This window comes from Phocoena sinus, chromosome 3 (genome assembly GCF_008692025.1).
Source record: "Phocoena sinus isolate mPhoSin1 chromosome 3, mPhoSin1.pri, whole genome shotgun sequence".
Taxonomy (NCBI): domain Eukaryota; kingdom Metazoa; phylum Chordata; class Mammalia; order Artiodactyla; family Phocoenidae; genus Phocoena; species Phocoena sinus.
This window is the reverse complement of record NC_045765.1, coordinates 132,482,793-132,505,769: the sequence shown is the minus strand read 5'-3', so window position 1 is coordinate 132,505,769 and position 22,977 is coordinate 132,482,793. Positions and strand designations below refer to the sequence as shown.

The window sequence follows — 22,977 nt, the reverse complement described above, 5'->3', positions numbered from 1 at the left end:
GTTGTACTCAGCAATTTTCTTGATACTAAAATTTTTTAATTGAGGTATAGTTGATGTACAATATTCTATTAGTTTCAGGTGTACAGCATAGTGATTCAAAATTTTACAGCTTATACTCCATTTAAAGTTATTATAAAATATTGGCTATATTTCCTGTGCTCTACAATATATCCTTTTTTAAAATTATGTATGTGTGTATGTATGTATGTATTTATTTATTTATGGCGGCGCTAGGTCTTCGTACCTGTGAGGGTGCTTTCTCTAGTTGTGGTGAGTGGGGGCTATTCTTCCTTGCAGTGTGCAGGCTTCTCATTGCTGTGGCTTCTCTTGCTGCAGAGCACGGACTCTAGGCACATGGGCTTCAGTAGTTGCAGCATGCAGGCTCAGTAGTTGCAGTGTTTGGGCTCTAGAGCTGTGGGCTTCAGTAGTTGTGGTGCATGGGCTCAGTATTTGCAGCTCGTGGGCTCTAGAGCACAGGCTCAGTAGTTGTGGTGCACAGGGTTAGTTGCTCTGCGGCCTGTGGGATCTTCCTGGACCAGGGATCCAACCCATGTCCCCTGCATTGGCAGGTGGATTCTTAGCCACTGGACCACCAGGGAAGTCCCTACAATATAGCCTTGCAGCTTATATATTTAGTACATAGTAGCTTGTACCTCTTACTCCTCTACCTCTATCTTACTCCCTCTTCCCTCTCCACACTGGGAACCACTAGTTTGTTGTCTATGAGTCTGTTTCTGTTTTGTTATATTTATTCATTTGTTTTATTTTTTTAGATTCCACATATAAGGAATAACATAAATATGTATTTGTCTTTCTCTGTCTGATTTATTTCACTAAGCATAACACCCTCTGGGTCTATCCATGTTGTTGTGAACGGCAAAATTTCATTCTTTTTTTGTGGCTGAGTAGTATTCCATTGCATATGAATACCACATCATCTTTATCCATTCATCTGTTGATGGACATTTAGGTTGCTTCCATATCTTGGCAACTATAAATAATGCTGCTGTGGACTTTGGGGTGCATGTATCTTTTCAAATTAGTGTTTTTGTTTTTTTCTGGATATATGCCCAGAAGTGGAATTGCTGGGTCATATGGTAGTTGTGTTTTTAGTTTTTTTGAAGAACCTCCATACTGTTTTCAATAGTGACTGCACCGATTTACAATCCCACCATCAGTGCACAAGGGTTCCCTTTTCTCCACATCTCTGCTAATGTTTGTTATTGTGGCCTTTTGATGACAGCCATTCTGACAGGTATGAGGTCATATCACACTGTGGTGTTGATTTACATTTCTATAATAATTAGGAATATTTAACATCTTTTCATGTGGCTATTGGCCATCTGTATGTATGTCTTTGGCAAAATATCTATTCAGGTCTTCTGTATATTTTTGATAGGTTGTTTGTTTTTTTTGATATTGAGTTGTATGAGCTGTTTATTTTAGATATATCAGTCATATCATTTGCAAATATTTTCTTCTATTCAGTAGGTTATCTTTTCATTTTGTCAGTGTATTTTGTTTTTTTTTTTCTTTGCTGTGCAAAAGCTTTTAATCTGATTAGGTACCATTGGTTTACTTTTGCTTTTGTTTCCTTTGCCCTAGGATACAGATCTAAAAGAGTATTGCTATGAATTATGTCAAAGAGTGTTCTACCTATGTTTTCTTCTAGTTTTATGGCTCCTCGTCTTACATTCAGGTCTTTAATCTATTTTGTGTTTATTTTTATATATGGTGTGAGGAAATGTTCTAATCCCATTCTTTTACATGTAGCTGTCCAGTTTTCCTGGCACCATTTGTTGAAAAGACTGTTTTTTCTCCATTGTATACTCTTACCTCATTTGTCATAGATTGATTGGCCATTAGTGCATGGGGTTTATTTCAGGGTTCTGTAGCCTGTTCCATTGATCTATGTGTCTGTTTTTATGTCAGTACCATACTGTTTTGATTACTGTCGCTTTGTAGAAAAATCTGAAGTCAGAGAGCATGATAACCTCCAGCTCTGTTCTTTCTCATGATTGCTTTGGCTATTTAGGATCTTTTGTGTTTCCATACAGATTTTAGAATTATCTGTTCTAGTTTTGTGAAAATGCCATTGGTATTTTAATAGCGATTACATTGAGTCTGTACATTGCCTTGAGTAGTATGATCATTTTAACAATATTAATTCTTCCAGTCCATAAACATGGTATATCTTTCCATCTGTTCGTTGTCGTCTTCAGTTTCTTTCATCAGAGTCTTACAGTTTTTCAAGTCCAGGTTTTTTACCTCTTTTGTTAGATTTATTCCTAGGTATTTTATTCTTTTTGATGCAATGGTAAATGGGTTTTTTTCTTAATTTCCCTTTCTGATAATTAGTGTATAGAAATGCAACAGATTTCTGTATATTAATTTTGTATCCTGCAAGTTTACCAAATTCATTAATGAGCTCTTGTAGTTTTTTGGTGGTGTCTTTAGGATTTTCTGTATATGGTATCATGTCATCTGCAAAACAGTGAAAGTTTTACTTCTTTTTTCACTTTGAATTCCTTTTATTCCTTCTTGTCTGATTGCTATAGCTAGGAGTTTCAGTACTATATTGAATACAGGTGGTGAGAGGGGGCATCCTTGACTTGTTGCTGATCTTAGAGGGAATACTTTCAGCTTTTCACCATTGACTGTAATGTTAGCTCTGGGCTTATCATATGTGGCCTTTACTGTGTTGAGGTATGTTCCCTCTGAACCCACTTTGTGGAGAGTTTTTAACATAAATGGATGTTGGATTTTATCAGAAGCTTTTTCTGCATCTATTGAGATGATCATATGGTTCTTATTCTTCAGTTTGTTAACGTGGTGTATCACATTGATTAATTTGCAGATATTAAATCATCCTTGCATCACTGGGAAAAATCCCATTTGATCATGGTGGATGAACCTTTTAATGTGTTGTTGAATTTGGTTTGCCAGTATTTTGTTGGAGATTTTTACATCTGTTCATCAGTGATATTGGCCTGTAGTTTCCTTTTTTGTGTGTGATATCTTTGTCTAGTTTTGGTATCAGGAAGATGCTGACCTTGCAGAATGAGTTCAGAAGTGCTCTTCCCTCTGCAATTTTTTGAAATAGTTTGACAAGGGTAAGTGTTAACTTCTCTAAATGTTTGGTAGAATTAAACTGTGAAGCTATCTGGTCCTGGGCTTCCTTTTGTTGGGAGTTTTTAAATTACTGATTCAATTTCATCACTGGTAATTGGTCTGTTTATATTTTCTATATCTTTCTGGTTCAGTCTTAGGAGAGTGTACATTTCTAGGAATTTGTCTGTTTCTTCTAGATTGTCCATTTTATTGGCATATAGTTGTTCATAGTAATCTCTTATGATTCCTTGTGTTTCTCTGGTGCAGCCTGTAACTTCTCCTTTTTCATTTCTAATTTTGTTGATTTGGGCCCTCTTTGTTTCTTGCTGAGTCTGGCTAAAGGTTTATCAGTTCTGTTTATCTTTTCAAAGAATCAGCTCTTAGTTTTGTTGATCTTCTGTATTTTTTTTTAGTTTCTGTCATTTATTTCTGCTATCATCTTTATGATTTCTTTCCTCTACTAACGCTGGGTTTTATTTGTTCTTTTTCTAGTTCCTTTTGGTATAAGGTGAGGTTGTTGAGATTTTTCTTGTTTCCTGAGTTTGGCTTGTATCACCTTAAACTTATCTCTTGGAGTGGCTTTTGCTGCATCCTGTAGATTTTGGATCATTGTTGTTTAGTAGCATATTGTTTAACCTCCATGTGTTTGTTTTTTTGCAGCTGTGTGTGTGTGTGTGTGTGTGTGTGTGTGTGTGTGTGTGTGTTACACGGGCCTCTCACTGTTGTGGCCTCTCCCGTTGCGGAGCACAGGCTCCGGATGCGCAGGCTCAACAGCCATGGCTCACAGGCCCAGCCGCTCCGTGGCATGTCAGATCCTCCCAGACCGGGGCACAAACCCATGTCCCCTGCATCAGCAGGGGGACTCTCAACCACTGCGCCACTAGGGAAGCCCTGCAGCTTTTTTCTTGTAGTTAATTTCTAGTCTCATAGTGTTTTGGTTGGAAAAGATGACTGATACGATTTCAGTTTTCTGAAGTTTACTGAGACTTGTTTTGTGGCCTAGCATGTGATCTATTCTGGAGAATGTTCCATGTGCACTTGAGAAGAATTTGTATTCTGTTGCTTGTGTTTGGAATGTTGTTGTGTATATATATATAGATAGATAGATAGATTTATACAAATGTGTAACTTTTAAGGCCGTTTGTCTTGTCATTTAAGGCCAGTGTTTCCTTATTGATTTTCTGTCTGGATGATCTGTTCATTGATAGAAGGAGTGTTAAAGTCCCCTTCTATTATTGTGTTACTGTCAATTTCTTCCTTTATGTCTGTTAATTTTGCTTATGTATTTAGGTGCTCCTATGTTGGGTGCATATATATTTACAATTGTTATATTTCCTTCTTGGATTGATGCCTTGATCATTATGTAATGTCCTTTTCTGTCTCTTGTTGCAGTCTTTGTTTTAAACTGTTTTGTTGTTGTTGCTTTAATATAAGTATTGCTACCCCAGCTTTCTTTTCATTTCCATTTTCAAAGAGTACCTTTTTCCATCACCTTACTTTCAGTGTGTCTTTAGGTCCAAAGTGAGTCTCCTGTAGGCAGCATATATATGAGGCTTGTTTTTATATCCATTCAGCTACTCTGTGTCTTTTGATTGGAGGGAGCATTTACATTTAAAGTAATTATTGGTAGGTATATACTTATTGCCACTTTGTTAATTGTTTTGGGTTGTTTTATAGTTTTTGTTCCTTTTTATTTTCTCTTCCCTTGGGATTTGATGACTATCTTTAGTGTTATATTTGGATTACTTTCTCTTTTTTGTGTATTATTATAGATTTTTGGTTTGTGGTTACCATTAGGTTTATATATAGCAATTTATATGTTTGTGTGTGATTATTTTAAGTTGCTTTCTTAATTTCAAACTCATTTTAACAACCCTGTATTTTTACTTCCTTCCCCCTAAGAATACAGTTTTTGACATCATATTTTACATCTTTGTTATGTGTATCTTTTAACTGCTTATGAGGACATATATGATTTTACTACTTTTGACTTTTAATCTTCCAAGTAGCTTTCTACATGGTTGATTTACTACCTTTAACATTTCCTGTAAAGCTGATTTGGTGGTGCTAATCTCTTAGCTTTTGCTTGTCTGTAAAACTTTTGATTTCTCCACCAAATCTGAATGAAAGCCTTGCTGGGTAGAGTATTTTTGTTTGTAGGTTTTTTTACTTGTATTATTTAAAATATATTATGCCATTCCCTTCTGGCCTGCAGAGTTACCACTGAGAAGTCAGCTGGTAGCCTTATGGGGAGTTCCCTTGTAAGTAACTTGTTGTTTTTCCCTCTTAATTTTTAATATTCTCTATCTTTAATTTTTGCCATTTTAATTACAATGTGTCTTGCTCTGGTCCTCTTTGGGGTGATCTTATTTGGGACTTGCTGTGCTTCCTGGACCTGGATGTCTGTTTCTTTTTCCCAGGTTAGAGATTTCAACTATTATGTTTTCAAATATGTTCTCTACCCCTTTTTTTCTCCTTTCTTCTTCTGGGACCCCTATAATGCAAATGTTCGTATGCTTGATGTTGTCCCGGAGGTCTCTTAATCTGTCCTCATTTCTTTTTATTCTTTTCTTTTTTTTTTTCTTTTTTTTTTTTAGCTTCAGTGACTTCCACTACTCCTGACTTCCAGCTCACTTACTCATTCATCTGCATCATCTGTTGATTCCTTCTAGTATACTTTTTATTTCAGTTACTGTATTCTTCAACTCTGTTTGGTTCTTCTTTATATCTTCTTTTTGTTAAACTTCTCACTGTGTCATCCATTTTTATCCTGATTTTTTTGATCTTTACAATCATTACTTTTAACACTTTATTGGGTATCTCCACTTCACTTCGTTCTTCTGGTGTTTTATCTTGTTCCCTCGTTTGGAACTGATTTTCTTGCCTCATTTTGCCTGATTTGCCCTTTTTATTTCTATGTATCTGGCAGGTTTGTTTTGTTTCCCAACATTCAAGAAGTGGCCTTTTGTAGATGTCCTATGTGTCCTAGCAGCACACTCACCTCTTGTCACCAAAGCTATATGCGCTAAGGGTGCCGTTTGTGTGGGCTGCATGGGTCCTTCTGTTGTGGCAGGTTGACTACTGTGGGCAGTCAGAGAGATGTGGCTGGCCCCTGGTCCAGTTGTTTGCTAGGCCTTACCTCGTGTGGAGGAGGCTGGCTGTGGAAACCCAGGGTGTCACAGGGCTAGTGCTGGCTCCCTAGTTGGCAGAGCTGGGTTCCTGGATCTAGTGTCAGCCTACTGGTCGGTGGGGTCATTTCCTGACATGGCTGGCTGGGGGTTCTGTGGTGTCCTAACACTAGTGCTGGCCTCATGGTGCGTGGCGCTGGACTCCAGGTCAGCTGGTTTAGTAGTCCAAGATGTCTCAGTTCTGGTGTCAACCTCCTGGTGTGTTGGCTGGATCCTGGATAAAGCAGGCTGTGGGGCTGCAGCGGTCCTGGGATTGGGACCACCTGCTGGTGGACAGGGTCTGGTTCCGGGGCTAATTTCCTCCCACTGTTGCATGAAGCTAAGTCCTGTGGTCTCTTGCTGCAGGGTCCAGGGGTCCTAGAGCTGGTGTCAAACGAATGGTGAGTGGGGCCAAGGCCAAGGGGTTCTGGGGCTAGTCCCGGCTCACTGGTAGGCAGAGCTGGGTCCTGGGATCTCTGGCTACAGAATCCTGGGGGTTGCTGCTGAACTGCTGTTGTCCACTGCTGGGTGGTACCAGGACAGCTGAGGGAGGTGAGGGATTGTGAGGGATCCACGATCCACGGTGTCTCAGAGCTGGTGTTGTCCTTGATGGTCCACAGAGCCAGGGCCTATGGGGTCCCAGGGCTGGTACTGCCTGTTGGTGGGTAGGCTGGGTCCTCTATGGCAGGCTGAGGGTCTGCTGTGGTCCTGGGGTCTCTGGCTGCAGGGCCCTCTGGTGGAGAGGGCTGTGTCCCGGGGTCACTACGGGCTCAGAAGTTCTTAAGGCAGCCTGCCTGCTGGTGGGTAAAGCTGTGTTCCCACCCTGTTAATTGCTTGACCTGAGGCACCTCACGATTGGTGCCTACAGCCTCGTGGGTTCCAGTGGTAATAAGCTATTGGGAGTGTTCCAAAATGGCACTTGCCACTGTCCTCGTGGTAGAATGAGCTCCCCAAAATGGCTGTTGCCAGTTTTCTACGTCTCCAGGCTACAGTTGCCTCCTGCCTCTTCTGGAGACTCTCAAAGATAAGCAGGTGAGTCTGACCCAGGCTGCCTTCAAATTACTCTTCTGCCCTGGGTCCCAAAGTATGTGAGATTTTGTGTGTACCTTTTTTTTTTTTTTTTTTTTTTTATAAATATTTACTAAGAACTTCCTATTTATATGTTTAGGTCCTCCAATGTATGGGACTCAAGGATATTCTTGTCCTCAAAGAGCCTAGACACTTTTTTTTTTTGCGGTACGCGGACCTCTCACTGCTGTGGCCTCTCCCGTTGTGGAGCACAGGCTCCGGACGCGCAGGCTCAGCGGCCATGGCTCACGGGCCCAGCCGCTCCACGGCATGCGGGATCCTCCCGGACCGGGGCACGAACCCATGTCCCCTGCATCGGCAGGCGGACTCCCAACCACTGCGCCACCAGGGAAGCCCTGTGTGTACCTTTTAAGGGTTAGTCTCTACTTCCCACAGCCCTCTGGGTCTCCTGAAAGTAAGGCCCATTGGCTAAAGCCAAACGTTCTGGGGGCTCGTCTTCCCAGTGCAGGATCCCTGGGCTTGGGAGCCCAATGTGGGGCTTAGACCCATTGCTCCTTGGTCAGAACCTCTACAATTGTAATTATCCTTCTCTTTGTGGTAGCCCACCGTGGGTAGGGGTCTCCCTCTCCCACCTGTCTCATTGTGGTTCCTTCTTTATATCTTTAGTTATAGAAGATCTTTTCCACTAGATTCCAGTTTTTCTCAATAGTTGCTGTGTAAATAGTTGTAATTTTGGTGTGTGTGAGAGAGGTGAGCTCAGGGTCTTCCTAGTCCACCATTTTGGCCACGTTCCTTCTCATTTTGATGAATTTGTAAGGTTTAAAGAAAAACCTAAGAGGATTCTCATTCTCCTCTAGTTTTTTTTTAAGTTTAATAAATGATTTTATTTGAGATTAAAGATTGCTGAATATCTCTGCAATTTTAAATTTTTTAATTTGACAATACATGTTAGAAAAACCAAATTTAACACAGAAAAACATATTCAAACATTTAACAGTTTTAAAGGAATGATTTAAAATAAGTAATTTTCAGCCAGAGGTTAATGTTAAATCCTGGAAAAAAATTGTTTCTTACAGGGCTGATCCATTGTCCAACATGGTTCTAGCTTTCAGTACTAAAGACGACGCAATTGCCTTTGCAGAAAAAAATGGTAAGTTTGGTTTGTTTTTGTTTTGCTTTGACAAATAAAATCAAGATATGATTTTTATGTTCTTAACCTTAATCAGATTCTATATCCCTAACTGTCATTAAGTTGAATGAAATCTCTCAATGTATCTAATCCAGTGGTTTTTAGATTTTTTTGTTTTACCCCTCCAAAAAAAAAATCTAAAAGTAAAATGCACATGTAACATATAAGTCAAACTGCTCTAAATTTGAAGTAGAGACAGGGAATAAAACTACTTGTCTAATTCCTATCTTGCTTATGAATTCCTCTGCAAAATCATTAACATTAGGTTTTTAAACTCCAATTAAACATCTCATAAGGCAGCCTATTCCAGTTTTGACATCTGGTTATTATTTTCTACTTTGAGCCAAAATCTCATGTCTGTTACTTTACCTAGTAGCTTTTCAATTATTTGAAAATAGTTATCATTATCATACTTCCTCTAAAATTTCATGTAAGCCTAAATGTCTACATTTGCCACTTTTATTGATATGTTGGGCCTAGTACCAAGCATAATCTCATGTCTACAATTATATTAATACAGCCTCAGAGTATATTATACCTCAAAACTACTGTAGCCACCTAAAACTATTGGCCTATGTTGGTCTTGCTTTCAGCAAAAATACAGAATGTCTTTTTTTTCTCATTTCCTGCTGTTAAGCCATGCAACACAGTAGTGAAAGGAGGCTTTGGAGGCAGACCATTCTGAATTCTAATCCTTATTATGCCACTTGAAGCTACATGATTTTGGATTAATTTCATCATGGACTTAATGTTTCTTCGTTGTTGAAATAATGGTACTTATCTTAAGGTGTACGTATCCAGTACTTGATACATAATAGACGTTTGGTAACTATTAATCCTGTTCCTTACCTCCCTCTCCATCTGTTATTTCTGCTGTTTCTCTCGGATTTTAATGCAGTACTGTGCATTTGTATCTAATGCATTCTGTTGCCCTAGTTGGTCAAATTGAATTTGTATCTAATTTAGCTATCTATTTGAATGACATACTGTCCATTTAAGTATGTTATTACTATAAGGCAATATATAAGTGTAAAAGATTATTAGCATTATCTAACATTTGATACAAACGTGAAAGCACTGTAAAGGTTATTATTATCTGAAATGTTTTCTTTTCATCCTAAGTTCATATTATATACCTTACGATTAAGAGTCTAAAGCCAAACTGCCTGGGTTTGAATCCATGTCGGATTGCTGTTTGACTCTGTACAGGAGGAAATGGAAGTACAATGGAAATTGTTGTGAGGATTGAATGGGTTAATTAAAGTGCTTAGAACATAGTTAAGTAAGTATGTAATAGTATATCAGTTTATTTTATTAGTAGTAGACTTTTGAAATTAAAAAAAAAGATTTAAGTATAATTCCTTATTAATACTTTCTTGGCAATTTCCAAATTTCTGAATTACATATTTGTTCTCAAAGTGGTTATAGTCTTTAAAATATTATTATGATTTAACATTTACATTGCTCTTTTTTAAATTAAACTGTAATACAGCTTATCAGCAACAGTTCTATTAATGTTTTTCATCTTTGCAGCCTACCGTATTTCATGTCTGACACTTCAAAAATGTCCGTACTGTGAGTTTAATGACAGGAAATCTAATTAAACTCTTATTGGTGACTAGTCTCTGAGTGGGCACAAGGACTGCCTGACTATAGTTGCCATGTGATTTGCAGGTGTGAACTAACCACTGCTGCTGTTAAAATCAAGTGCCTTTCCATTCTGATTCCTACCCCCAACACCAGAATGAAAATTGAGGAACATTATCAAAGTCAATAGACAGTAAAACTTGAAAAAGTTTAGAGGATATTACCTTATAAAACTGTAAGCTACCAGTGGATCAGGCGAGTTCCCTGGTGGTTGAGTGGTTAGGATTTGGCACTTTCACTGCTGTGGCTCGGGTTCAGTCTCTGGTTGGGGAGCTGAGATCCCACAAGCCATGTGGCACGGCCAAGATAAAATTAAAAAAACAAAAACAGAAAAACAGTGGATCAGGAATTCTAACCTACAATGTAGCAAGAGTTGGGCACATACTGGAAACAAAGCAACATAACACAAAACCTATATAATGGACACTTGCTATGTGGTGAAATTATTGACTTTCCAAAATATTTTCCTCTACTCAAGAATTTGAAGCCACTTTCATCTCCTGGGGAAGTCCTCAATGATTATTCCTCATTCCTCATTTATTTAACATTTAGCATTATATGTCTTTAAATAGACAAGTCCTGTTTCTGCAGCTATCGTGGCAGCAAGTCTAAACAAACACCATTGAAATGGTACAGAATCATGGGGTGGAGGATCTTTTCCAAATTGCCCAGCATGCCCTCTATTCTGATTTTGCTCTCTTGGGTAGGTGCATAGTGGTGGGGGGCATACAAACAGATGCCCGCTTCCCCTCCACACCAAAGGTCATTTTGTTGTAAGCTAGTGCTATTGAAGGTTACGTGAACCAGTGTTCTGGTAGGTTAAGGCAATAAAAAGAAATGGTTCAGAAGCACTAACATGAAAGACTATTGGATTAAGAGGCTAGAAACTAGGATTCTCATTCTGTAATTGCCCCACAGGAGAGCTTGAGCAAGTCATGTTTCACTATAGCCATTGATAAACATGTTTCTTCATCTTTAAAATAAGTTGGATTGAGTAATGATAAAAAACTATAGACTTAAGGATGTCAAGCCCATGAACCAGCTCATATATATCTTTATTTCTTTACTGTCTAACCCAGTGCCTTATTCATCATATGCTCTAGAAGGAAACATTTGTTTTTGTTGATATAGATAATTCTGTGTTGATAGTAAAATCTGGCAATCCAGTTATGAGCATTAGTTTGCCTTTCAATAGTGTCTAGAAATAGGAGGTTAGGGTAAAACTACCACACACAAAAAAGATAATTTGTACACGAAGGGAACTGTTCTGAAAATAAACAATCTACCTTTCATCTCCTCCTTCGTTTTCTAATTTCCCTTACTTTTAAATGGTTTTCTAAAAAAGTCATGACCATCATTTCCCTTGACACAAAAGATTGTACTGTAGAGAATCAGTACAATGAAGAACAAGATTTACAGATTCCGTTGCTTTCTAGAAAACATTTTTAATGCCTATATATCAGACTTAGTTAAAGCTAACATTCATAAACACCAAGTCATGAGCTAGTCACTGTGCTAAGTGCTTTTCATTCTAATTTAAATTCTCACTACAACTCTATGAAGCAAGAACAGTTATTCTCATTTTACAGTTCAAGGAAGTTGAGGGTTTAGCGATATTATAACATTAACAAGGCCACATACTTACAAGGGGGTAAGTTTTATTTGAACACAGGTATGTTCATTCATGTAGTGTCTATGACCTCTTTTCAGCTATAATAGTAGAATTAAATAGTTGTAATAGAGACCTTATGGCTCCCAAAGTCTAAAAATATTTTCTACTTGGCCACTTACAGAAAATATTGCCTGACCCCTCATGTAAACAATTATATGTATTCCCTCAATACTGAGACCCTTTCTTCCCTGACATTTTTATAAATCCAAAATATTCTTTATTCAGACACTTCAAAAGGCCCGTGCTTAATAGATACACTTTTCTCAATTGATAAGTTAGTGCTTATATTGTGAAGAACTTGAATTATCACTCAAGTACTAACCTAACTTTATATTACTATGCCTCAGCTCTTCTTCCTGCCCTTATCCCCAAGCCTGCTTTAGTTTCTTCCTTCTATAACCTCTTCCTCATTCTGTTCCCTTTCTCTTCTTTTTTCCTGCCTGTGAGCTCCAACCTAGTCTTCAAAATACATTTTAAATGTTACCTCCTTCCTGATCTCTTTTCTTATTTCCCTTTCCCACCTCCATCTCCCACCTCCAAATAGATGTGCCCTCTCTTCCTTTTAACTTCCACAATGATTTGTTCCTTTCTTACAGCTCTTATAGTATGGTATTGTATTTTACTTCTTTTGTATTGCATTCAGTCATACATATGTTGAGTACCCTGTCATATGCCAGCAGTGGTGGCTAGGTTCTGGGGATCATTAGTTAATAAGGCATAGTCCTCTTACTCAAACTGTAATATTTTACCCTGCTTACTGAATTATAAGCACCTACCAGGGAAAACACCCAGTCTCACTCATCTTCATCTTTTAATATGCTCAATAAAAATTGGTAAATTCAACAGTATATTTAGTGATGTTATAAATTATTCTCCAGATCATGTTTTAAACTTTTCCTTAAATCACTTTAAGTTAATTTGGCTACTTGTTGTATCTTTTAGAAGAACTGTTAATTCCCTCTAAGTAGCAACCTGAAGAAACAAAATTATAGTAGAATGATTAGCAATTTCTTATATTTTAGTGTTTGTAAAATGCAACCAATAAACGTTTTTCTGTGAAGTTAATTTGCATCTTATCCTTAGTTTAAGAGTTAGTACCCTAAAGTATATTCCAGTGTACTTAAGATGATTATTTCATAACTTTAGAGTTATTTCCAAGCTGTATGCTATTTGTTCTAAACTTTTCTTTTTAAAGGATACTCAGACCTAGAGAAGTTAATAAAACAAGACCAGTATCCATCACATAGCTCCCAGCTGATAGGGCCCAAGTTTCTAGGTTCCAAGTCCAGTGTTTCTTCTGATACTATGCTGCTGGTAGATCTTAAAAAATCAGTCATCTAGATGTGCACTGTCCAGTGTGGTAGGCACACGTGGCTGTGTAGCACTTGAAATGTGTTTAGTTGGAATTGAGGTGTGCTGTTAACTGTAAAATATACATTGGATTTCAGCGACTTAGTATAAAAAAGCATTAAATATCTAATTTTTATATTGATTACATATTAAAATGATAATATTTCACATATGTATTGGGCTAGGAAAAAAATGATTAAAGGCTTACCTGTTTCTTTTTAGTCATTTTTTAAAATGTTGCTCCTAGATAATTTAAAATCATATGTATGGTTCACATTCTGTTTCTATTGGACAGCACTAATCTAGAATACTTCAAGCTATACAAGACATTCATTATACACATATTCTAGGTGAATATTAAAAAGAACAGGAAAACTTACCCAATTTTTAAAAGTTCACATTTTATTACTTAAGAAATGTGGGGAATTCCCTGGTAGTCCAGTGGTTAGGACTCAGCACTTTCACTGCCAAGGGCCTGGGTTCAATCTCTGGTTGGGGAACTAAGATCCCACAAGCTGCACTGCTTGACCAAAAAATAAAAACTTTTAAAAAAGAAATGCAGTTCTGTTCTTCAGACACTCTTACCCAATATCAATCAAGGATAAGTGTAAACTCTTACATTACATATAATAGTGAAATAAAATAGCTAAAAGAGACCTATATTACGTCATAAAACCCATGTTAATCACCTATTTTCAATTTCTTAATCAAATAAGGCATTGTGTATGTCCATCTTTTTACCTAAGAATGCCCTCATCTCTAAGACTAAAGTTTTCTTCTTCCTGCTATTGATAATTCCAGCAACTATCTCTCTGCTCCTCTTTTCTGCCTAGGTCTCCCTTCTCACCATTCCTCACTTCTTGTGGAAGGCTGGTTCTGTGAAATGGGGATTGGGATAGAAAAAAAGACTGAATGCTTTCTCATGGCTTCTTTTTCCCCCTGCTTCCCACCTCTTACTTCTCCCTCCCCCAACATACACAAAGTAAATTACAAATGCCCCTGTGTCTTTGGGTTTTAACTCCAGAGCCTCATCCTCCTCATCCTAAAGGTCCCACTTTGAACGCAGCATATATTCCAGAGGAACTCTTCAAACTCTTTTCTTTTTACAAAGAAAGGTTATCTGAGGTTTCCTCTGAAATGTAGATGAACCTTATTTTAGTTCTTTGTGTACAGAAAAGACCCACCTTTCTCACCCATGTGGCTTTTGTCTTTTCTTGTTTCATGTTGGAGTCAAAGGGTGGGGGAGGAGAAGGAAGCATCCTTGAGAGAGGAGGTAGAAGCTGTGAAAAATTTCCATAGCAAGCTAGCATCTACTACCATTTACATGCTAATGGGACCAGAATGGCTCCCCCCACCCCCATTTGAGCTGATTTGAAACTCTGTGAGTTTCCTCTGGGATGTCATTTTACCCCCTGTGTTTTTCTCATTGCTGTTAGCTGTAAAAAACTCTTTGAAATTCTCAAAATAGAGGAGGGTTTCCTTCAGAAATAGGAAGACAGAGAATAAGCGTTGAAACTGCTGTAGTGGTCTCTTGGGAAGGAAAACCCACCTCTGAAGTAATAGAAGGTGGAAGCAACTAAGGAAGCAGACAGGTTAGGCCCTGGATTCAGGAAAATAAAGAGATAATTGGAGTTGCAGCCCAGAACGTAGAATTACCCCAGAAGTGGACACCATCAGCAAGGTCTAGATTTCCGCCTAATTTAAACCTTGTAATGAGGGTCTCAACCTCACATCCATATATCTGTTATTAAAAAAACAACTTTCAAAAAAATAAAACGAACAAGACAAGACGACTTTCAAAACAAAAGTAAGAATTATGACTCTCATATAGATATAAAATGCTTGTTAAAGGATTTATTTTACTCTGTAGGGGAGCAGAATTTGCTACCCCAAAATACGTTTCTTTGGCATATTATTTTAAGCTGATTATTTTCTAAGAAACTGCATACTTGGAGGAAAGTAGGAGTTACCCTTTTGTAATAAGCATTTACATTTATAAGGGAAATATCGGTTTGTAAGGGTATCTCCCTGATGTACCTGACAGAGGGGGATGACCTTATCTCCGGAAACTCTTATCAGTGGAGAAGGCAATGACTTAAATCTGCATAACAATCTCACCCTTGTTTACTGTTTTTTTCCTGGTGATCTCACAGAATTGACTTTCCCTATGCTCAGTGTTCTCTTTTGTCTTTAGCTGAGGATGGTATTTAAGGTGAGGGCTTTGGCAGTTTTTAATTACTTACTTCTGCTGGGTCTCTCCCATGTATATATGTTATGAAACTTTTGTTTGATTTTCTCCTGTTCATCTATCTCGTGTCAATTTAATTCTTAGTCCTTAAATACGGTCTTCAGTTAAAGACAAGAGATATTTTGGGTGGGGAGTGAGTTATGGGAGGTTATCAGGCAAAGTATCATAAACAAGGGTATGGTTGTTATGGAGATTTAAGTTCAAGCCTCCTCCATTGATAAGTTTCTAGAGTTTTAGTCATCCTTTCTCCTCCTGCTACAGAGAAGGAGACACCTTACAAATGGAAATTTCCCTTATAAATGTAAATGTCCCTCAGAAAAGGGCAATTTCTCTGTTTTCAGAGATTTCCTGTGTTTACTGTTTCTTAAAAATAACCAGCTCAAGATAATCCTTATTGCCAAAGAGGTATATTTTGGAATGGCATATTCTACTCTTTACCACATAAGCTTTCCTACGTTTGCTTTGCTGAAAATTTCATAAGGAATCTCAAATTGGGTTTTTCAAACCGTTTTAAGACTAAGAAGCCAAGCCAATAACTTGCCACCAGATTTCTCCTGCAGTACCTATTAAATTGGGCGAATTCCTCCCTTCTCAGCGTCCCCAAAATATCCTAAGGTTCCTTAATACCTTAGGGAACTTTGTAAGCCCTAGTGCCATGGAAGAACTTTGGAAGCATTGCCTCCATAAAGTCAACTTTAGTTCCTTACAAATGTCTGGTCATACCTGAGTAAATGAGCATCTTTCTCAAATATGTCATTCCAGGTAAGGCCTTTGTTGCATAACCATTGTTTCTGTTAAATTGTAATGAGTTATAGATACCTCAAGAGGAGAGGGAAAGAACTTCCTATATGTCCAGAAAATAGAACGTTAAAACAATATCAAAAATATTCTCCATAAAATATTCCATAAAATTCCAGAAATATTCCATAAAATATTCCATTCTCCATAAAATATTCTCCAAACCATAGAATTATCTCTCATCAATTTTTTCAGTCCTGTGTAACTAATTCTTGTTTCACTGGATCATAAATGTATTTGCTTCTTAACTAGAGTTCTGGAAATTTTGACTGAGTCCACTGATACGGTCTTATAATTGTTTAAGTGATGCCATCGGAAGCCTATACATATTCTTCACAGGGCTTTGAGACAGTCTTTCATTGTTGAAGATAAAGCTCTCTGCCTGTAGCTATTTGCAAGAACTGTCAGGGAAGCAGTAGAGTAAAACTTAATCTTTTTGTAAATGATTAAAGACTTAAAATGGATGTAGTTAACATTACAGATAAATTTCAAAAGTGAAATAAATGATAGGAGTTAATAACAAGAATAATGCAATTTAAAGGCATTCCAAAAAATGTTACAGGCAAAATATCTGTACACAATTAGGTAAGCCTGTTTTCAAAGAAGACAGTGACTGTTCATCTAATTTATGAAAATAGATGAACATACTCTTTGCAGAGAAAAGAATCTTAAGACAAAGTAATCCTGAGACATAATATACCATGACTATACCAAACATATAGTAAGAATATGTCAAAAAATATATCAAGTAAAAATATCCAATAAGTCTAGCGTAGGTCCTAAACATCTGTATATTAATAAAACTCCATAGATATGCGGTATGGATTCCTATTGACATATAGTGGCCTAGAAGATAAAAGGTCTAAACTAAAGAAGTAAAGATGCAACCAAGTTAATGTTTTTAAAATTAACTGAAATTGTGACTGATAACCTATACCATTTTCTGATATCAGGCAAAGCAGCACCAGAGATCAGGTAGATAAAACCTATCATAGACAGTGAGGGTATTGACAAATCTCTATACTTAGCATATAGCATACAATTTGTGAAATACTTACATTAATAACATTTTAGCCATACAGATTTAACCTCAGGATGGTTAAGCATCTCTTCTGACTTGACAGCTCTGCCAATGTAGCTCATCAATAGTAACATATCAAATAAATCTAATTGTTTCTAGCACTTCTCGTTTTACAAAGTTGGAAGCACACATCTTTGAGATTCCCCAGAGGGCCTGTGGAAGATCACAAAGATAGTTTTAGATGCAAAGATACGCTGAATATTTTACATTTAGGATTTGATTTCTGGGAGGCAAAAATAAAACATTTTCAATAGATTTGAACATTTAGGAAACAGAATCACATGTGCCTGAGAAACAGTATTTGACTGCTCATGTCAAAGTGACAATTAAACTTATAAACATAGAGGTTAGCATAACTGTGAAGAACCTGAGCTCTTACATAAGTCATCAAGTACTTAAAGTCAACATAAAGCATATAAAGTTATTCTGTTAAGCCACAGAATCTTTGCAATCTAGGCAGATTAGACAAAAAGAATAACCCTTCATTTTGTAGGTGAAAGCAGTAAACAGTAAACTAACGAAACAAGCCCATCAAAATGGAGCAGACTTTGCAAGGATTTTAACACATATCATAGCTTTTCAGACTTATTTTCCAGACATACTGTAATCTAAGGCAAATAAAATTTACTTTTTCCAAATCTTACATAACTTTCTGTACCCATTCAGGTTTCGTCCTTCATAATTCTCTTTCTCATTCTGGAACAGCCGTTTTACTTTAGGACCTAACTATTCTTTTTTCCCCTTGGTAAACAAAAACACATCTCATAACCTTGCATACAAAGTTATACCCTTTGCCACCATCACTCCCAGTGGAGTTTCATTTCTGTATATTAATTCTATGTAAGTTACTTTGATTTCATAGAGAAAATAGACATAAGTTGAAAACTCTCAAACACCAGCATTCTAGTAGACAAGCAAAGGTCATTAATACACGTAACACAACTTTCTACAACTGTGTGCATTTTTTATTAACATCTCTTTTGGAGTATAATTGCTTTACAGTGTTGTGTTAATTTCTGCTGTATAACACAGTGAATCAGCTATATGCATACATATATCCCCATATCCCCTCCTTCTTGCATCTCTCTCCCACCCTCCCCATCCCACCCCTCTAGGTGGTCACAAAGCACCAAGCTGATCCCCCTGTGCTACGCGGCTGCTTCCCACTAGCTGTTTTATGTTTGGTAGTGTATATATGTCCATGCCACTCTCTCACTTTGTCCCAGCTTACCCTTCCCCCTCCCCGTGTCCTCAAGTCCATTCTCTACATCTGTATCTTTATTCCTGTCCTGTCCCTAGGTTAATCAGAACCATTTTTTTTTTAAGACTCCACTATATATGTGTTAGCATATGGTATTTGTTTTTCTCTTTCTGACTTACTTCACTCTGTGTGACAGACTCTAGGTCCATCCACCTCACTACAAATAACTCAATTTCATTTCTTTTTATGGCTGAGTAATATTCCATTTATATATGTGCCACATCTTCTTTATCTATGCATCTGTCGATGGACACTTAGGTTGCTTCCATGTCCTGGCTATTGTAAATAGTGCTGCAGTGAACATTGTGGTACATGACTCTTTTGCAATTATGGTATTCTCAAGGTATATGCCCATTAGTGGGATTGCTGGGTCATATGGTAGTTGTGTTTTTAGTTTTCTAAGGAACTTCCATACTGTTCTCCATAGTGGCTGTATCAATTTAAATTCCCTCCAACAGTGCAAGAGGGTTCCCTTTTCTCCACACCCTCTCCAGCATTTATTGTTTGTAAATTTTTTGATGGCCATTCTGACTGGTGTGGGGTGATACCTCACTGTAGTTTTGATTTGCATTTCTCTAATGATTAGTGATGTTGAGCATCTTTTCATGTGTTTGTTACAAGCTGTATATCTTTGGGAAAATGTCTATTTAGGTCTTCTGCCCATTTTTGGATTGGGTTGTTTGTTTTGTTGATATTGAGCTACATGAGCTGCTTGTATATTTTGGAGATCAATCCTTTGTCAGTTGCTTCATTTGAAATATTTTCTGCCATTCTGAGGGTTGTCTTTTCATCTTGTTTATGGTTTCCTTTGCTGTGCAAAAGCTTTTAAGTTTCATTAGGTCCCAGTTGTTTATTTTTGTTTTTATTTCCATTTCTCTAGGAGGTGGGTGAAAAAGGATATTGCTGTGATTTATGTCATGAGTGTTCTGCCTGTGTTTTCCTCTAAGAGTTTTAGAGTGTCTGGCCTTACATTTAGGTCTTTAATCCATTTTGAGTTTATTTTTGTGTATGGTGTTACAAGTATTCTAATTTAATTCTTTTACATGTAGTTGTCCAGTCTTCCCAGCACCAGTTATTGAATTGGCTGTCTTTTCTCCATTGTATTTTCTTGCCTCCTTTATCAGAGATAAGGTGCCCATATGTGCGTGGGTTTGTCTCTGGGCTTTCTATCCTGTTCCATTGATCTGTATTTCGGTTTTTGTGCCAGTACCATACTGTCTTGATTACTGTAGCTTTATAGTATAGTCTGAAGTCCGGAACCCTGATTCCTCCAGCTCAATTTTTCTGTCTTAAGATTGTTTTGGCTATTCGGGGTCTTTTGTGTTTCCATACAAATTGTGAAATTTTTTGTTCTAGTTCTGTAAAAAATGCCAGTGGTAGTTTGAAAGGGATTTCACTGAATCTGTAGATTGCCTTGGGTAGTAGAATCATTTTCACAATGTTCACTTTTCCAATCCAAGAACATGGTATATCTCCCCATCTATTTGTATCATCTTTAATTTCTTTCATCAGTGTCTTATAATTTTCTGCATACAGGTCTTTTGTCTCCTTAAGTAGGTTTATTCCTAGATACTTTATTCTGTTTTTTGCAATGGTAAATGGGAGTGTTTTCTTGATTTCACTTTCAGATTTTTCATCATTAGTGTATAGGAATGCAAGAGACTTCTGTGCATTAATTTTGTATCCTGCTACTTTACCAAATTCATTGATTAGCTCTAGTAGTTTTCTGGTAGCATCTTTAGGATTCTCTATGTATAGTATCATGTCATCTGCAAACAGTGACAGCTTTACTTCTTCTTTTCCGATTTGGATTCCTTTTATTTCCTTTTCTTCTCTGATTGCTGTGGCTAAAACTTCCAAAACTATGTTGATAAGAGTGGTGAGAGTGGGCAACCTTGTCTTGTTCCTGATCTTAGTGGAAATGCTTTCAGTTTTTCACTATTGAGGACGATGTTGGCTGTGCGTTTGTCATATATGGCCTTTATTATGTTGAGGAAAGTTCCCTCTATGCCTACTTTCTGCAGGGTTTTTATCATAAATGGGTGTTGAATTTTGTCGAAAGCTTTCTCTGCGTCTATTGAGATGATCATATGGTTTTTCTCCTTCAGTTTGTTAATATGGTGTATCACGTTGATTGATTTGCATATATTCAAGAATCCTTGCATTCCTGGAATAAACCCCACTTGATCACGGTGTATGATCCTTTTAATGTGCTGTTGGATTCTGTTTGCTAGTATTTTGTTGAGGATTTTTGCATCTATGTTCATCAGTGATACTGGCCTGTAGTTTTCTTTCTTTGTGACATCCTTGTCTGGTTTTGGTATCAGGGTGATGGTGGCCTTGTAGAATGAGTTTGGGAGTGTTCCTCCCTCTGCTATATTTTGGAAGAGTTTGAGAAGGATAGGTGTTAGCTCTTCTCTAAATGTTTGATAGAATTCGCCTGTGAAGCCATGTGGTCCTGGGCTTTTGTTTGTTGGAAGATTTTTAATCACAGTTTCAATTTCAGTGCTTGTGATTGGTCTGTTTATATTTTCTATTTCTTTCTGATTCAGTCTTTGCAGGTTGTACATTTCTAAGAATTTGTCCATTTCTTCCAGGTTGTCTATTTTATTGGCATAGAGTTGCTTGTAGTGATCTCTCATGATCTTTTGTACTTCTGCAGTGTCAGTTGTTACTTCTCCTTTTTCATTTCTAATTCTATTGATTTGAGTCTTTCCCTTTTTTTCTTGATGAGTCTGGCTAATGGTTTATCAATTTTGTTTATCTTCTCAAAGGACCAACTTTTAGTTTTATTGATCTTTGCTATCGTTTCCTTCATTTCTTTTTCATTTATTTCTGATCTGATCTTTATGATTTCTTTTCCTTCTGCTAACTTTGGAGGCTTTCTGTTCTTCTTTCTCTAATTTCTTTAGGTGTAAGGTTAGGTTGTTTATTTGAGATGTTTCTTGTTTCTTGATGTAGGATTGTATTGCTATAAACTTCCCTCTTAGAACTGCCATTGCTGCATCCGATAAGTTTTGGGTTATCGTGTTTTCGTTGTCATTTGTTTCTAGGTATCTTTTGATTTCCTCTTTGATTTCCTCAGTGATCTCTTGGTTATTTAGTAGTGTGTTGTTTAGCCTCCATGTGTTTGTATTTTTTTTACAGTGTTTCTCTTGTATTTGATATCAAGTCTCACAGTGTTGTAGTCAGAAAAGATACTTGATTTCAAGTTTCTTAAATTTACCAAGGCTTGATTTGTGACCGAAGCTATGATCTATCCTGGAGAATGTTCCATGAGCACTTGAGAAGAAAGTGTATTCTGTTGATTTTGGATGGAATGTCCTATAAATATCAGTTAAGTCCATCTTGTTTAATGTGTCATTTAAAGCTTGTGTTTCCTTATTTATTTTCATTTTGGATTATCTGTCCATTGGTGGAAGCAGGGTGTTGCAGTCCCCTAATATTGTGTTACTGTCTATTTCCCCTTTTATGGCTGTTAGTATTTGCCTTATGTATTGAGGTGCTCCTATGTTAGGTGCATTAAATATTTACATTTGTTATATCTTCTTTTGGGATTGATCCCTTGATCATTATGTAGTGTCCTTCTTAGCCTCTTGTAATAGTCTTTATTTTAAAGTCTATTAGTCTGATATGAGAATTGCTACTCCAGCTTTCTTTTGATTTCCATGTGCATGCAATATCTTTTTCCATCCCCTCACTTTCAGTCTGTGTGTCTTCCTAGGTCTGAAGTGGGTCTCTTGTAGACAGCATATATACGGTCTTGTTTTGTATCCATTCAGCCAGTCTATGTCTTTTGGTTGGAGCATTTAATCCATTTACATTTAAGGTAATTATCCATATGTATGTTCCTATTACCATTTTCTTAATTGTTTTGCGTTTTTTATTGTAGGTCTTTTCTTTCTCTTGTGTTTCCTGCCTAGAGAAGTTCCTTTAGCATTTGTTGTAGAGCTGGTTTGGTGGTGCTGAATTCTCTTAACTTTTGCTTATCTGTAAAGGTTTTAATTTCTCCATCGAATCTGAATGAGACCTTTGCTGGGTGGAGTATTCTTGGTTGTAGGTTTTTCCCTTTCATCAGTTTAAATATGTCCTGCGACTCCCTTCTGGCTTGCAGAGTTTCTGCTGAAAAATCAGTTGTTAACCTTATGGGGAGTCCGTTGTATGTCATTTGTTGTTTTTCCCTTACTGCTTTTAATATTTTTCTTTAATTTTTGACAGTTTGATTAATATGTGTCTTGGTGTGTTTCTCCTTGGTTTTATCCTTTATGGGACTGTCTGCACTTCCTGGACTTGATTGGCTATTTCGTTTCCCATATTAGGGAAGTTTTCAACTATAATCTCTTCAAATATTTTCTCAGTCCCTTTCTTTTTCTCTTCTTCTTCTGGGAACCCTGCAATTCAAATGTTGGTGCTGTTTACTGCTG

General features: G+C 37.2%; 1 protein-coding gene across 2 annotated transcripts in view; it reads left to right on the top strand.

The window, feature by feature from the left end:
- Window positions 1–22,977, top strand: part of NDUFS4 (NADH:ubiquinone oxidoreductase subunit S4) — a 121,911-nt gene that overhangs the window by 87,664 nt on the left and 11,270 nt on the right. Inside the window, exon 4 of one of the 2 annotated variants that reach the window (XM_032628961.1) lies at window positions 8,384–8,457. The exons of the other annotated variant lie outside the window; for it this stretch is intronic. Within the exon in view, the coding sequence (XP_032484852.1) occupies window positions 8,384–8,457 (74 nt within the window). The remainder of the gene's footprint in view (window positions 1–8,383; window positions 8,458–22,977) is intronic. 2 annotated transcript variants of the gene reach the window in all.